Genomic DNA, 17,907 nt, shown 5'->3' on the forward strand with positions numbered 1-17,907 from the left:
TTTAGGAATAGGTTTCAGTGCTCACTGTATTCTTTGTTTAGGAGAAAGGGGAAAAAAAGGGGACGAGAGGAGGAGTTTAATAAAGAATTAAGTTTATTGCAAAAGGAAAAAAACCCTTAGTGAACAACCAGACACTACAAAAATAATGCACAAGAAAATAATGAAAAGAAAAGAAAACAGATTGTTTAAGGGAGGAAGAAACTGGAGAGGAAGAAAATATGGAGGCAAGATAAAAAGGCTTAAGAAAAGCTGTGCGACATTTAAACAAAAACTGTGAAGCAAATAACACTTAAGGGCCACTCCATTAACTGCTGAAATGCAATTACTTCAGTTGCAACTGTTTGACAGTACACAATACTGCGCAGTTTAGAATTGAAGCAGTGACTATCTTCCTCCATTTGAATTAGGAGGGGAAAATACACATAAGTGGAAAGCAATTACCTGAGTTATTTGCCCCAAACACTAGAGTTAACATCCGTGCTTTTCAAAAGAAGATATTGCTATGGAAACTCTAGTAAGCACAAGTGTCCAGGACCTTGGTTTTGAGTCTAACAGGGCACATACTTCCACAGTGCCCCAGTGGTAAGAATGTAGATGGCACCTTCCCCTAAGTCACAAGTGAAGTAACACCACTTATTGGTGACAGGTTTCAGACGGGTAGCCATGTTAGTTTGTATCAGCAAAAACAATGAGGAGTCCTTGTGGCACATTAGAGACTAACAAATTTATTTGAGCATAAGCTTTCGTGGGCTATTGTATTTTCCACTCCATGCATCTGATGAAGTAGGTTATAGCCCATAAAAGCTTATGCCCAAATAAATTTGTTAGTCTCTAAGGTGCTGCAAAGATGCCTCGTTTTTACCATTTATTGGAAATTTCCTATTCAGATATTGACATGACACTGGTCTGGTTGCAAGATCCAATGAAAACAGCACAAGGTGTCACAGCGCAGGCAAGGTTTAAGACAAGAAAAGTAAAAGCCTGTTGAAAGAAAATATGGTCTCATGATTTTTGTTTAAGACACTTGACTGGGACTCGGGTGTCCACAACTGTTACTTAAAACATTGGCATCTTCTCTGATTTTAGATGGAGACTCTGCTAGCTAGCTTAATAGAAATTTGAAGATTGTATTGCCCTTTTTTCTCCTCCTCCGCAGTAGAACTGGTTTTATTTTTGTTTTCTAATGAGTCTGATATTGTTCACCTGTGTATTAAAGGTAGAAACTTATAAATGCATAAATAGTAATAACATACGATTGGATACATTATGCCTTGCAACATCAAGATAACAACTCACTCCAATTCCACAAATGTACGAGACAGCCTAACATTTTCAAATACTGTACAGTAGGAAACATTAACTTTTACAAAAAACACCACAGCATACAGTTTACCTCAGTCATTGCCTAACAACCAAATGCCATCCATGAGTTGCTTATTGATAGCCTACCAGTTGACCAAAATCAAAGTCATGGAATCTGTGACCTGTGATACCCCACATTTTTCTCACTTTCTGGAAACAGGCATTGTTTGGTATCTGGAGTTCATACAATAATACCAGGAGCAGGGCCGGCTTTAGGAAGTGCGGGGCCCAATTCGAACATTTTCGTCGGGGCCCCGGCAGGGATGACTAAAAAATAAAAAAAAAACGTAAAAAAAAGCCTTTCATTTCTTAGCAACCGGTTCCCTGTAAAAAGTTCTCCTTTAAGGGATGTGCCACAGTATGTATTTTTTGTACCAATAGGGTTACCATACGTCCGTATTTTTAAAAATTCCTCCCGGATGGCGATTTAAGAAGCAAAAAGCTGGACATGTCTGGGAAAATACGGATGTACGTTAACCCTACCTAAAGTTCTTTTTTAAAAAAATGAGCCTGAACTAGAAATGAGCTCTGTTTCACATGTGTGGGTCCCCACCACTCCCTGGGGGTGTGCTAGAGTGACCAGATGTCCAGATTTTATAGGGACAGTCCCGATTTGGGGGTCTTTTTCTTATATAGGATCCTACTACCCCCCACCCCTGTTCCAATTTTTCACACTTGCTGTCTGGTCACCCTAGGGTGTGCACAGGTGTGGGTCCAAGCTGTTCCCTGCCCCTCTCATTGAAGCAGGTGTGCAGGATTACTGCCCTGGGAACTGCAGGGCACCAGTGGACATGGGGCTGGCTGGAGGCAGAGCAGGGGCTGACTGGAGGTAGGGTCTGGCTGCAAGCAGGGCAAGGGGTGTGGGGCTGGCTGGAGACAGGGGGATGTGGGGTGGGCTGGCTGGCTTCAGGCAGGGCCGCAGGGGGGTGCGGCAAGGGTTGGCAGGCCTGGAGACAGAGGAGTGCTGGACTGGCTGGCTTCAGGCAGGGGGGTGCAGCAGGGGTTGTCTGGAGACAGGGCAGGAGGTGCGGGGCTGGTGCGGGCAGGGGCGGGCTGCAGGCAGGGCAGGGAGTGCGGGGCTGGCTGCAGGCAGGGGGTGTGGGTACAGGGGGTACAGCCCACCCTGTACGGTGAGTGCCTCCTCCTCCTTCCTCCCCCACCTGGGTAGCAGCAGCAGCCCGGGGCTCGAGGGTTATTTAAAGGGCCCGTGGCTCCCCTGCTTCCACCGCCCCAGCCCTTTAAATAGCCATGGGAGCCCTGGGGAAGCGGCAGGGCTCCGGGGGCTATTTAAAGGACCGGGGCAGCAGAGGCAGCTGGAGCCCCCCGCTACCCCAGGACTCTGGGGGTTATTTAAAGGGCCTGGGGCTCCCCTGCTTCTACCACCCCGGCCCTTTAAATAGCCACAGGAGCCCTGGGGAAGCAGCGGGGTTCCAGGGGCTATTTAAAGGGCCGGGTCTGTAGAAGCAAGGGGAGCCCCAGACTTTTTAAATAGCCCCCAGGGCTCCAGCAGTGGGGCTCTGGTGGCAATTTAAAGGGCCTGAGACTCCAGTCCCGGGAGCCCCAGGCCCTTTAAATTGCCCCTGGGGAAGCTGGGCCACCCCGGGTACAGCGCACTGGCAGGGTTTGGGTGCGAGGCCCTCTTAGGCGCGGGGCCCGATTCGGGGGAATTGGTTGAATTGGCCTAAAGCCGGCCCTGACCAGGAGACTTTAGATTGTAACTACTGCAACTCAACAGCAGCTCAACTTTGATCTCCCATTTTATTTGGTAACTATCCTTGTGGGTGTTTTCATATTGTTGCGTTGGACAATACATTAGTACCCAGAGGGAGACAGAGGTCCATTTGTGATTCACTACTCTGTCATTAACTTTTGTCAGGCCTGACGTGCTACTGCACCTAACACACTCTTGTCATGATATATGTCATGTAGCATATCACTGAAAAACCAACACTACACTGGTCTCTAATATTCTTGCATGGTGTATGTACGAAGTGTGTACAAAAGAGCTATGGATATATTCTTAATATGTTTGGCAAGCAATGCATAACCACAGGGCAGGTCTACACTACAGCGGGGATTGACCCTCTGAGACTGATCCATCCACCGGTGGTCGATTTAGTGGGTTTAGTAAAGACCTGCCAAATCGACTGCAGATCTCTCTCCAGTCGACCCCTGTACTCTACCCCCGATGACAAGAGTAAGGTAAGTCAACAAGAGATTTTCTCCTGTCAACCCCCTGTGGTGTAGACCCCACGGTAACTTGTAGCATAGGTCGACTTACCACAGTAGTGTAGACATAGCCACAGTCTGCTCTAGACAAAGAAATGTATTTGTTAATCTGTACAACATGGTCGGCAGGAAGACATAATGAAGGTCTATTTATATATAAGATAAGCAAAGCTATCAAGCTAATAATCAGGGGAGATGACAACATGGTGTCAACACCCTAGCAGGAAAGGGTAACTTTATTTGGGCTATAAAGACGAGGGTCTGGAATTCAAATACAATAATATTGCATACAATTGGTTGTATTATAAAAGTGCATCAAGTAAGGTCTATTATGAAAGACTCACACACTGGTGATTATCATCACTGTGAAATGTATGCACTAAGACTACCTGAGAAATGATGAATACTCACTAATATTATGGTTTGAAGTCTGTGAATGAAAAGTATTTGAACCATGCAGGTCACGTGTAGTAGATATACAGGTACTATCCCAGACAGAGGGAAGGCAGTTATCTGTCTCCAACAAAATTCAGCAAGGTGACAAAAAACAGAAAACCTATTTACATATGAATCAGCAAGAGGATGGGTTCACAGGAAGGGAAGAACAGCATGGGATGATCTTGAGTCTAGGGACAAAGCAGTGAATTAAGGGAAATATAAAGAGAGAGAAGCAGCCATCTTGGCATCCATCACTGGACAGACACAAGGGGCCAGAGCTTTCGCAAGCTGAGAAAGATGGGTCCTTCAGCCAAGGGGGTTGTAGTTTCTGGGTACTGAATATGGGTGAGAAATCTGCTGATGCAAAGATCTTTCACTTAGGAAGACAAGGGAAAGTAGTACCTTGCATTTCTGTGGAATGTCCAGACAGAGAAAGTCAGTATGGCTGTAAAAAGAAAGACTGGTAAGAAATCTACCGCCATCTACCTTGAACCAAGGCCGTATCTTGATAAGTCTTAGCAACTAGCAAGCGTATTTTTACTTTTGTTGGTTTGTAACCCATTTTAACTTTATTCCTTCCATTTAGGTTAAGTGAGACTACGTCCTTTGTTAATTAACCTGTTTTATTTCTTACAATCAACAACCTCAGTGCTGTGCTTGAAGGGAAGGGTGCATTTACCCCAGTTAAGTTAATAAGCTGTCATATGCTTTTGTCTCTTTAGAAGAACAAACCATCCTTATTAATCTTCTGAATGTTTCTGGAGAGGGCTGGACATTTTCAGGCAGACAGTTTTGAGGAAATTCAGGACAGGTGGGGTGCACTGGGGTCGCTTGCTTAATAGTAACCAAAGCTGGTGGAGACAAAAGTGTTGCAGTGGTGTTGTAAGCGGGCTGCTGGATTCAGAGTTGCTGAAGGGAGAGACAGACACTCAGTGCCTGCTTGCATGTTGGTTGGGAGTGTCCAGCTTGGGAGCTACAGCAGCAGAGCATTTTAAAGCACTCAGGGTTATAGGACAAGTGGCGACAACTTCTCATTGGGCTGGGTCACCCTCAAAATGTGACACCCATATTTGTAGCACACACACGGTATTAACTTAAAAAAATAAAATAGATTTACACTTATTTTAAATCTCCTGAGTCTTTCTATACTGTGCCATCAGCAATACTGAACTTAGATGAGCCTGGGTGATCACAACATGAAAGCAGCAGAGTCCTGTGGCACCTTATTGACTAACAGATGTATTGGAGCATGAGCTTTGGTGGGTGAATACCCACTTCGTCGGATGTATCTGACGAAGTGGGTATTCACCCATGAAAGCTCATGCTCCAATACGTCTGTTAGTCTATAAGGTGCCACAGGACTCTTTGCCGCTTTTACAGATCCAGACTTACACGGCTACCCCTCTGATACTTCACAACATGAAAGTATCACAATCTGCTATTAACTGAGGTCCTATTTTGTGACAAGCCCTTTCTACACAGCAGCTTGCACCAGCAGTTTAACAAATATTTTTTAAAGTCAGTTTTGTTAAACGCATGCAAACCCCTATGTGGATACATTTAAACTGAGTTACAACTGACTTATGGTCAATTTAGCTTTTATCAATAAGTCAACTGATTATGTCCACACAGGAGTTTGCATCTGTAACTAAAATTACTTAAAATAATTTTGGCTAAACATATACAACTTGTGTTTAGATAAGGCCTTCAATTTTGGAACTTATGCTGTTCTGCCAGTATACTGTGTTTTAGCTATATAGCTTAATTCAGTCTCCAAGGGACAGAGATAACATCTTCCTTTATAATATGTCTAGTACCGAGCACATTGATAGCTCAAATAATTTTGGGGATTCCATTACAAACACTACCATGGGATTATATTAAAACCTGACATCTATACATAAATGAAATTTTAGAGATTGCAACAGAAACCTATTGATTTCTTTTCTATATTAATATTCTTAGCAATCACTAATAGGGTTCTCTTTTCCCAGAAAAGGGAAAATAGGGGCTTTTCAGCATTTCAACATGGAACCCGGAATATAAAAGCCACAACCTCTTCATTTCGCTTCAGACAATATGGTAAAATTCAGATAGATACAAATCTAAAAATTGAAGATGGACAGTTTCAAATTTTGAAGGAGACATAGGCTGCATTTAAAAGACAAAATGATAGTTGTAATATACTCTCAACAATGGCATTCGGGTTAACTCCATTCTGTCTCAATTTCCAAACAACCCATTTGTGATATGAAAATTTGTTGGCAAAAATAAAAATAAAAATAAAGAATTCAGAGACACTTTGGATGTGTGCATATAAATTCCTATGGACTTCAAAGAGAATTGCATATATGCATTCAATGGCAAAATTTAGCCCTTAATGATGTAAACATCAATTTTGGAGAGAAAAAGGAAAGGCCTTAATTTTTAACAGATTAACTCAATGCAAATGAAAAGAAATTTAGACCGTGAAATAGCTTTATTACTCCTGGTAACATACAGAGTATATACAGCATTTCAAAATTGGTCTTTGAAATACAACAAAAATAGCATCCTCAAATTTAAAGCTGAATAAAGTTTAAATAAGGTTACAACTGTTTGAAATTTACAATTCTTTCACACCATGCTTACATACTACCTGCATCCAGCAGCTCAATAAATGCAAAATCATGTGAAGAACAAGCTTAAGTTTGCACTGGTGCCACAAAATCGTGAAAGGGGCAAACAGACTGTTTTTAACCTTTGAAAAGCCTTCATGGATAAAACTATGATGCTTCAGCAAATGAGATTTTACATAAAAAAGCACTAGAACAGAACCATTTACTAGGAAAGACTAATTCAAAACTTTCATATTCAGTATTATTTGTACCATCTCTCTGTATGCAGCCCCATACATTTCAAAATGAACTTGCAATTATCTTTGTACGGTACAAAAGAGAAATAGAAAAACAAACTTCAGTGCCAGAGGGACCTCACAGTACTGGAGAGTCTATAACGTGCTTGAGAAAATGTGAACTAACAGATATTCGGATTGTTAAACGAACAAAAAGGATGGAGAGAGTGAGCACTGTAAATCTGAACCGAATGGTCTACCATGTCTTCAATCTGTTGTAGGAGGGAAGTAGTGGTTAGAACACAACTATGAGTCAGGAGACCTGGATTCTAGCCCTAATTTTGCCCCAGACTAGCTGTGTGATCTTGGGCAAGTTACAATCTCTCTAAGTATCAGTTTCCCATCTAGAAAATGGAAATAGTGCCTATCCCCCACCTTTGTAAAGTCATTTAATATCATTGGATGAAAAGTGCTATATAAGTGCAAAGTATTTTCTGAAGTTAGCTGAAGTTTTATTCACTTCTGAGAAGATGTTAAAACTCATGTGCCCACTTTAATCTTTATGCAAGTGGGTCTTTGCCCAGCTAGTTGGTAAAAAGGGACATTGCCCATTTAAAGGCTCCATTGCAGCAGATAGGGAAGTGTACAGGGATAGATCGGAAGGGCGGGAAGCCATTGGAGCTAGGTTAGAGTGAGCATTGACCTGGTCCTTTCTGCTGACTGCAAAAAAGTGAGGTTTCATGGGGTATTTATACCCCATACAGCCATGGAGAGTTACCTCTTTACCAGCTGGGCTGGCAGCATCAGCAACCTCTTCATTTGCAACCAGCCAGCTCTGTGTAATAGAAGGGGCGCCAGAGGGAAGAGGATTCCCTCTTTCCCAGCATGTTGGGCCCAATCGAGAGGGGGAGAAAGTGGGGCACACATCTGTGCTCCTGTGGGCAGCATGGGGGATGAAGTGGGTGGGAGGAATCATTTGGGGATCCTTTCCTCCCATGAGTAGCCGGGGGGGATGGGGGGGACACTGCTGGTGCTGGGCAACAAGCATTGAAGACTGGGGAAGCAGCCAAGAATTAATTGAAGCTACGCATACTGTTGTGGCAGAAGCTCTTTCTGTAGCAATTCTGAAGTTACAGGGTGCTTACAGAACAAGTAGAACCAGACTAAGGGGATGAACAACCTCTAGGACCAAAGAAGCAGAGCATTATAACCGCAAGAGACAGAGTCATTGTTGGTGAGTTGGACTGACACCAAGAGATGGTTGAAGGGTAGGAAAATTTGAGGGAGAGAAGCTTAATGGGCATGGCTGGGGACAGCAGGGTGCTGCACCCAGGGACTGGGCCTTCCAGTGTGTGGGGGGGGGACGCAATATGGGATTGGTAATTTTAACCACTTCTCCTACAATGCTGCATTTGGGGATCTTAGCGGGGAGAGTGGCACAGCACATGGATATGGCCTACTGCTTCCTACTGAGGCTAAAAACAAGACGCAGGGGAGCGGCCACTTTCTGCAGCACCCCAAGGCTTTAGCTACTGAAACTTGTGCGGCAACAGATTTACCCACACACAGCTTGAGAAGGTGGTGGGGGACACATGGGGACCTACGGTATTGGGGGAGGGTCCGGAGTTGCTGGGTTAGCTCAGTGGCCTCAGAGATCAACAGCTTTTTATATCTGTCACAGGCTAACTTACAACTGTTTAATAGGTTGGGTGCTTACCTCAGAGGGAGGTCTAGCAAAACCCCACATTGGGATACAAGAGATAACCAGATGGTACAGATGCCACTCACTGAAGTGGGAGTCATTAACACAGGGTGATGGGGGAGACAGGGAATGTTAATTCATGGGATAGGGACTGTGGGCTCTCTCAGGACATTGAGGTTAGTTAAGAATATGGTCATGTTTCTGAGAAGATGTTAAAACTGAAGATCTTAACACATTAAGAAAATTGTTTCCTACTTTACTTATCCACCAAGATTTAAAAACAACTTCAGCGTACACATGCATACACCACTTCCTATTGCCATAAATGGGAACCATGTAGAGAGACAGAATTTGTCCTTAATGCCATACAGGAACTGTTGCTCCCTTCTGTTTTTGTTATTGGTGAGGTCAGTAACTGTTGCCGCAAAAAATATGGGAAGCTAACTTGTATCTTGGCTGTAAAAAAGCCTTTTAGTTCCTCTCCAAATACTTAGGTTGAACTCCTTCAAAGCTGAACTTTTTATTGACTATTAATAGTTCAACTGTAACACATTTGGTTCTGAATGTTTGTAAAGTGCTTTGAAAATATGAAAGAGCTATACAAGTGCTACATACAAAAAATTCCTTTGGAAGCCAAGGTTAGCAAGACTATATTGTATTATCTTCTTATTCGTCTGAACGCCCATAGCATATTATTTTCTTGCCATTTTTGGATTTTGCAGGGCATATCATACTCAGAGTCTCATAACCAGAAGCCAAATGTTTTTAAAGGAAGAGAGGGGAGCTGGAAGTGATAACAGTAACATGCAAAAATGCACTTATTCCTTGATAATGCGTAAGTTAATGCCATTAAAATAGGGTCCAGTTCTGTCTGCTAGTCCATATAAGTATTTCACACAAAAAAAACTACAGAGAGGGGGATAACCTAGGGTATGTTTTCCATATCTGACATCCAGCAAAGGAGAATGCTATAAAGCAGTTTCAAATCAAAGCCAACTGTCTGTCTGGATATGACAAGTGTTCAAATGGAATTTCGGAGTGAAAGATTCACCCTGTGCTTAGGGAAAAACACAAACTTGTGAACATTGCTGATTCACCATTTAGTGAAACACTGGAAGTTCCCAACCGTCTGTATAACTACTTATACACACCAAGAGTTTTTATATCATTGAGGTGTGTTAAAGGATCAGGTTTCTGATAGTGTAGTCCAATTCCATCCAGTCTGATTCTTTCAAGGGTAAGGAATAGTTTACCACCATACACAAAGTGGTAAAAAAAATCCCCTATTTTAAGGCAATCAAAACTTTGCTCAAAGTTTATCATCAAGAGGAATGAAAACTAAGTCTGGTAGCACAAGCAAAAGTAACAGTTTAAAAATTCCAACTCCTTCAAGTTAGCTGTAGTGCTCCTGAAAAGTATCAAATTGGCAGCACTATAAACTGAAGTCTTATGTCTCTACAAAACAGATGCACATGACCAATGGAAATATACATTTCCATCCAAACATGGAAACTAGTTCTAAAGTTGAGAGCAATTCAATCTCCATGTCTATGGACCCCTTGATTTGTCTACTGAGACTGTCAATAAAGGTGCCAAATTGTGAATGTGATGTATGCTTTCAAATGAAAGAGGTAAATACTATGCACTGATACAGCATTTGAGCATATACAGGAACTTTATCCATTAATAAAATAAGGATGCATAAACAGATGGAGAGGTTAAGGTACTTGTCTAAATTTAGCAGCAAAGTCTGATGGGGAACCCAAGAGTTCTGAGAGCCCATTCCTTGCTCTAACCATTAAACAATGCCTAGCAGAACTGCTGAATAACTGTCTGAAAAAAGGGATGATTTTGCAGATACCTTACATGCAATTAAAAATCAAGTTTGGCTGTTCACATTACCTCACGCAGCTGGAGGAAACAGTAAGGAAAAATAAAAGGCTGAAAATATGGTTTTAAACAAATCTAACCGTAAGTTAGACACAGAACATTAAGCAGACCAAATGAAAAAAGTAGTATCTGTACTGTTATTCTTCATGACAGATCATTTACCTAAAACTTCACATGAACTTTTATTTCAAACTTAAATTTTATGTTTGCTATACATTAAATGTAAAAATGAACTAAAGTTTTCTAAGACAACAATCCAATTTTTCCTTCTTGCAAGTGAAAACTGAATAGTTTTCACTAAGTTCTCTTACAATACTTTTGGTCTGCAAGTGAAGAGTTTTCTTATAGAAAACAGTTGCTTAAGAAAAAGTATTGCCTTTGTTCAAAAGAACTGCACTAACAGCCAGAGGCTTCACATTTTAACTTTGCTCCATTTAGCTTTGCTCTGATCCAGACAGTGTAAATGTACAATTTCTTATTTCACATATGTACAGATACATTCCAACAGTATTTAACAGCAAAACAATTTCTACAAAGGAAATCAAGCTTTTTTTGCTCCTGAACACAGCCACTATTCTAGGAATAAGGGCAGAGAGCAGTAACAATTGCATTAACATTGGCAACATAGTGTTACAGGTATAAGCATATAACACACATCATGCCTACAAGTTTTAGTGTTGTAATAATTTTTTCATTTCACTACACTTATCTTGAGCCTCGTGTTTATTTAAAAGAAAGAGGAGGATCTCTTCATGTTTTTCAATCTGTGGGGGAAGGACAGAGAGATTATATAGTAACACGCTTGCTGCTAAAGGATTATGTAAATGTTCATTTTTTAAATTAATCAAATCAACTTGAGAGCCACTTTTAAAAAGTAGTTTTAGGTACCACAAATGAACCTGGGCTCCCATTCTAGTTTAGCAAACGTGCAACTACCTTTCCCTATTTTGTGAAAAAATACAGCACAGTGCATCAAATGATCTTGGCTGGCGCTCAATTTTTTTTTTTTTTTTTTTAAAGACAACCCCCAAGGAGAGCTCTGATGAGGTGCTAGAGATGATGTCATCAGCAGATCAATGGCTCAGGCCAACAGGAAGTGAACCTAGCCCTGTCACCAAGTTCTCTCCTTGCTCCCATTCAGTGGCGTGCTACCTACCTCTAGAGTTACTTCCTGGAAGCCCTTTGAAATGTATTAAGTCTGTCTTTCCTCCATCTGTCTCAGGGGATTCAGAGCCAGACCCCTTCCATGTCTTGTCCCCCACTCTCCCTCTCCCCTCCCCCTCAACATTCATAGGGCTGGATGCAGAAATTTGGTTGGATTCTTCATGGCTACAGTTCAAAGGGCTACCCAGGAGAAAATGATTTTGCTTCACTCTGTAGTGGGCAGGGAAGGAGCAAGAGTAAGCTCAGTAACAAGATGGTTTTACTCTCTACCAGCCTCTAAATGCCTGGCATCAGCATTCCCTCTCTGGACTTCCCCGGCTTCCGTGACAACCACTGTTCAGTAGAAACACTCTCCTTTCTCCCCAAAGTCACCAGAGCAGTCAGAACCCACGAATGCTTCTGGTTCTACCTCTCGCTCAAAGATAGTAACGCTCACTAAATGTAGGGCTTCTCCTTAAAAATGAGAATGGGCCTTTGAGACTCCAAAGGTAAGATTTTAACACTGATTTTTATGAAAATCAAACAAAATCTAAGTTTGCTTATTACCTGCAAAAGACTTCATAAGATTCCTTTAAAAATACAAGCGTGGAGGCATTACGAATGCCAAGTTGCACTCACAGTTAATTTTTTCATAGGCACATTATTAACCCTTAGTTATATGAAAAGGCTGGTAGTCCCTTGGCCATATAATAGTGCTGTCATAATATTCTAATAAATGATCTTTTCTTTAAAGGTTGCAGGTTCTGCCAGCTTTACATAGCCTTAATTCCTATGCAACAGTCCCTAGAATTTTAATTAAATTCATTTTAATGATCATACAGACATAACTGAATATTGTTTTCATGGTCAGCAAGTCAGTTCTATAAAACTAGTAATGGTACTGTACTATAATTTTTCTTACAGATACAAAGTAAGCAATTTCAGTGCTGGGGATAAATATTTTGTGGTTTTCTTTTAAAAAGATAAAAATTAGTCCAACTCCAATGTCTTAATATCAGCAGCAAATTCTGGCTAGCTACTTCAAGTACTTGATGTATAACACATTGAAGAATATTCACAGTAACTTCTCATAGCATTCATATATACCCTGAACATTCATTTTTACATGCATCTGTGATAAACTAGGAATTGACCAAGACTATAAAGCCAACGTATATTTTCCATGTTGCATGAAGTTCTGAATTATTTGACCATGTAAAACATAAAATAGGAAAGTTCATATTTTTTAGAACGCTACTTTTTTCAATTTTATAGCCAGCCACAAATTACAAAATACAAACAAAACCAACCCCCCCACACCTTTTCCATGCTTGTTTTAAAAAAAATTAATCAGTATTTGGAAGAGAAAAATGTAAGTTTAGGCTGAATCTTTCTTACTTGCTTCTTTAATTCTGTGCAACAGCAACTCGCCTCATTTGCATGGGCTACAAGGAAAAAAAATGAACAGGAAACTGATCAGTAAAACATTATTATTGCCTCATTAATTGGCTGAATACAATGAGATTTTAGAAGTACAAAGGACATTAGTTATGGATGCACACAACTCATTTTTGAACACTAGAATAAATTTAAGAATCAGAATATTTTAAGTGAAAAAACAGTTACCTTGGTGTAGCATACTTTGATTTCCAGAGTTGCTATATTTGGCTAAACCTTCCATTACAAATTTGTCGGCTATACTTAGACTACTGTTTAGAAAACATTTCTCCACAGATACTGCATGAATATTCTCATTGATCCCTTTCACTGTGATCTTGATACACTTATTCAATATTAATGTTTTTAGCAAATCTATTATCAATGGAGACCATTCCATGATTCCTGGAAAAAATAAAATGAGACAACTGAGTTCTAGTTTAGATTGTAAATAGTTAAGCTACATCCTCTAGACCATCATTTAAATCTTAAATTATGTAATGCCACTAAAACCTAGAAAACGTTACAAAAACTTTAAAAAAAAAAAAAGCTTTATCATTAAATTAGGAGCAACCCAGTTTTCTAGTTGTCTATAGTTTTTTTCCTGCAGTACCTAAACTAATTCCGAAAATTTTCAAATTAGTCTTTCTGGGTTTGAAAATAGACTTTACGATACTAATCTGTGCACAGTTTTGTTGAGTCCTCATCTAGATGGACAATATAACAGAGGGGTTAATGGTAACAACCTAAAAAAATTATGACCAAACAGTATCTCTGCTAAATAGCCAACATAGTGTTTGGTTGTGTTTCTACCTGCAAGCGAACACTTTATTATCTGAAAAGGGAGCTTCAAGTAACGTGCAGTGATCGGCAGCACTCTAGAGAATGGTAGAGTTTCAGTGCATCCATAGTCTGCATACGCTACCTTCACCTCAGACTGAGAAACTCCCAGAACGATAGCTCTGTACCAATGGCCATCACCTGAAAAAAAAATTGGAACAAAACATTTGAAGTGCTTTACTTTCAGACTAGGATCCAGAGTTACATAATAATCCATCTAATCCACATAGTTTACCAGAATTTAAAGGAGATTATTCAGAATACATGGATACTGTAAAAACAAACAGAAAACGAAACACTACCATTTAGAAGTACACCTCTACCTCGATACAACGCTGTCCTCAGGAGCCAAAATACCTTACTGCGTTATAGGTGAAACCGCGTTATATTGAACTTGATTTGATCCGCGAGAGCGCGCAGCGTATCTATGCTCAATCCACGCAAGGTCGGGTCTGCCCGCAACTGGCCAGCCCTCAGCAACATGCATGATCGAGGATATTTTTAAAGTTCACAAACTTTTAGCAGAGGTTCATTTTGAATTTTTACAAAAAAAAAAAAAATAAACAAAAAAAAAATAAACAAACACCCTACTCTGGAAAAATGCTCCCCCACAGGTCAACCGAGGCCCAACGTGCATTTGAGCAGCTAAAGCTTGCCTTCACTACTGCTCCTGTATCGGCGCTCCCAGACATGATGCAAGTTTTGTTGTAGAAGTTGACATGTCTAGCACAGTGATTGGGGCAATCCTCTCTCAGAGGCATGGAATCAAGCAAATACGGCACCCCATCACCTACTACTGGAGGATGCTTATCCTCGCTAAATGAAACTATGAGATCTTGGACAAAAAGCTCTTGGCAATTAAGACTGCCTTCAAAGAGTGGTGACAGTATTTGGATGCGGGCTCTGGAGTGGGTCCAGGGATGAGGGATTGGGGGTCAGGCTTCCCCAGGGCTGTGGCGGGAAAAGAGGATCCCCCCCCAGCAGCCCGGGGGCCGGGGTTGAGGCACCTCTCCCTGGCCGTGGCTGCTCCGGTGGGGCTGGGTCAGAGGCATCTCTCCCCACTGCCTGCCTGCCTATGCAGCCCCTAATGGCCGCGCAGGTTAGAGGGAACTTAGGTTCACAAAGTCCTCAACTTTAAGATTAAGCTGGGCAAATTATGGAACTGATTGACTGGGAAGGTTACAGCCTGGAGGAACACACTTGGGAGCCAGCTGAAAACATTCATGCTCTCACCCTGGTTCAGGCCTTCCATAGGAGTCATCCTGAGAAACTAAGACCCATGTTGCCCAAAGGGTGCCGCTAGGGGAAGGGGTGATGTCATGACCCATGTGTCTCAAACCCAGTCCACAGGCTCCATGGGAGCAACCATACTCCAACCCTCTACATCAGTGGTCTCCAACTTTTTTGATTGTGCACCCCTATCAGTAAAAAATTTTTTGATTGTGCACCCCCTGCAGCGCTGAATAATAAGTAATAATAATAACAATAATAAAAGCGCCACTCGGACTCCCGTCTGACCGAAAAAATAAATTAAAAAAAGCAATCCTCCTGCCGTGGACCCCCAAAGATCCTCTTGCACACACCCCTGGGGTCCGTGCACCTCACTTTGGAGACTACTGCTGTACATGGCAGCTCACTCACAATGGCTTATCTAGGACTCATGAAGCCCTACCCCAAGACAAGGTTCTGTCCCGAGGTTCAATTGGTCAAGCCCCTGGGCAGTTGATTGGCCCACTGGCCCTATTTAAGCCAGCAGGAAGCACAGAAAAGTATCCAAAACAACTGAGCTCCACCCTGCTCTGGACTGTGCACCTTATGCTTCTTGATTTCCTGGCATCCTTACCCGGCTTGACTCCTGGCATCTGACTTGTGGTTCTGGATCTCCAGTTTGTTCCCTGGCTCTGACCTCCTGGTATCCTGATCTGGCTTAACTCTGGTTCCAATTTCTTGTTTGTCTTCTGATCTCCCGGTATCCTGACTCAGCTGACTCCTAACTGCTGTTGCATGACTGTGGACTCTGGCTGCAACTACTAAAATCTAACTACCCATGACCTGGCCTTGACAAGGAGAGTTCTTCGCATCCCAGCACAAAAAGAGGGGAAAGAGGGATCTTCACACAATTTAATGAAGCATCAACTGCACCACTTAAAGCAGCAATTAAATTTTATTAACTGCTGTCTCAGTCTTAACTATAGCATCTCTGCTCTAACATTAGTTGTGTTTTCTGCGTGTTTATACAAATGCTATGTATTTTTTTTTAAATTACCTACTCCTTTGACCTACCACAAGTGCTAGCTTCTATTTACTTCTAAGGGACACAAATTCCTCAATATCTCTTTTAACTCCTCAACTCATTCAAATAGTAAAGTAACTCAGAACTTCAACTCTGTTGGCCATCTTTTCATCTAGTACTTGACTTCAGTGCCTATATTTAACACTGTGTTTTGTAGTATTTCTGTCCATCTCTCTTGGAACCATTGACAGATCTGACACCCTTGTGCTTCACTTAACAGGAATGTTCTGTTGCTTGCAGCTATACCACTGTGTATAAGACTGTGATCTTGACACCAATGTCCAATTGCGTAAGCAGGTGCAGGCCTGGTCAATACTTGGATAGGAGACCTCCAAGGAAAATTCAAGTGCTACAGGAAGTGATGTTTATGGGTTTCTTTGGCAGAACTCTTCTTTGAAACAATACTGAAATAAATTACTCAGTCAAGCCTCCCCTCTGGGATGCTCCTGAAAAAAATTATTTTGGATAACATATAAAACTGCTTAGGAATAGGGGAGTTCACTCAAGTAGCCTCACTGAATTCCAGTTTAGATCATTATATTGCCCTCCTAAAACTCCATGGATTTTCAGATGCATGAGCCATTCCTTACTTTCTAGCTTAGACTGTCACATATTGTTTGTAACTAAACAGAACCCATACACAAAATGAAATATGGCAATGTTTTGCAGCATATAAAGGATTTTACAAATCTCTCTTTTCTTAAAGGTTTGGACATTGCCATCTATCCTTTATAACATGCCCAAGTTTTGCAATTCAGATCACTTTTCCTTTTTTAAAATTAACAAGAATTCTCTCTCACCTGCAAACTTGGCACAACAGGCTTCACCGACTTTTGGTCTAAAGGAGTGATTGTTCTGAGTGTTGCAATATTCTACCAGTTCAGTCATCAACCTACACAACTTCTCTTGATCTACTAAAAATAAGAGAACAGAATCTGTTAGTACTGCATGATGTTTCAAGCATAATAAATATACATACCATAGGAAAGCTTATTATTAGGCCTGATTTTACCAAAGTTACTGCAAAGCTTTTTTAATAAAAATATTTATATTTCTGCATTTTTCTTACTGTCTGAGATGTATTTTGGTAGTCTCTCAATCAGGGGCGGCTCCAGGCACCAAGAGCATCCCTGGGGCGGCCTGCCGGTCACCGTGAGTGCAGCAGTCAGGCTGACTTCAGTCCCACACCTTCGGCGGCAATTCGGCGGCGGGTACGCTGAAGGTGCGGGACCGGTGGACCACCCGCAGGCATGCCACCAAATCCGTGTTACCAGCAGACCTCCAGCAGGCATGCTGCCAAAAGCCGCCTGACTGCTGTGCTTGGGGCGGCAAAATACATAGAGCCGCCCCAGCTCTCAATTCATTATTATAATGTTAAACATCTTGCATCCGTCTTCCAAATATATTACTACCAACTAGATAAACCAAGAGATTTTCTTCATTTCTTACCTCTGGTTTCACTTGGTAGAGCATAAAACAAGTCTGGACTTATCACTTCCATTACACGGACCGATACAGTTTCATTGACAGGCAATTCTATTGTCTGCCACTGCTCAGAAGAGGTTTCTAAAGTAATTAAACACAAACTAGTAAAGCACAGAGCAAAGCACTTCTACACATTATATACAAGTTCATCACAGTTGCACATGTCTATTAACTTAAGTAACATCTCCAGTCTATCAACATGTTCCAGTCATTTTAGTGTGATTGCACTGAAATGAAAACTGAACACTGACACTA

At 41.5% G+C, this 17,907-nt stretch overlaps 1 protein-coding gene across 2 annotated transcripts in view; it reads right to left on the bottom strand.

Moving 5' to 3' along the window:
* Nucleotides 1-6,418: 6,418 nt before the first annotated feature.
* The window catches only part of TDRD1 (tudor domain containing 1), a 59,441-nt gene continuing 47,952 nt past the window's right edge, over nt 6,419-17,907 (bottom strand). Inside the window, exons 21-26 of one of the 2 annotated variants that reach the window (XM_045025325.1) lie at nt 17,617-17,733; nt 16,968-17,081; nt 13,848-14,015; nt 13,224-13,439; nt 12,996-13,042; nt 6,419-11,218 (exon numbers count right to left, since the gene is read on the bottom strand). In XM_045025325.1, coding sequence (XP_044881260.1) covers nt 11,126-11,218; nt 12,996-13,042; nt 13,224-13,439; nt 13,848-14,015; nt 16,968-17,081; nt 17,617-17,733 — 755 coding nt within the window. In that variant the 3' untranslated portion in view covers nt 6,419-11,125. The remainder of the gene's footprint in view (nt 11,219-12,995; nt 13,043-13,223; nt 13,440-13,847; nt 14,016-16,967; nt 17,082-17,616; nt 17,734-17,907) is intronic. The other variant, XM_045025327.1, reaches the window with a different exon arrangement.

Source organism: Mauremys mutica, chromosome 7 (genome assembly GCF_020497125.1).
Source record: "Mauremys mutica isolate MM-2020 ecotype Southern chromosome 7, ASM2049712v1, whole genome shotgun sequence".
Taxonomy (NCBI): domain Eukaryota; kingdom Metazoa; phylum Chordata; order Testudines; family Geoemydidae; genus Mauremys; species Mauremys mutica.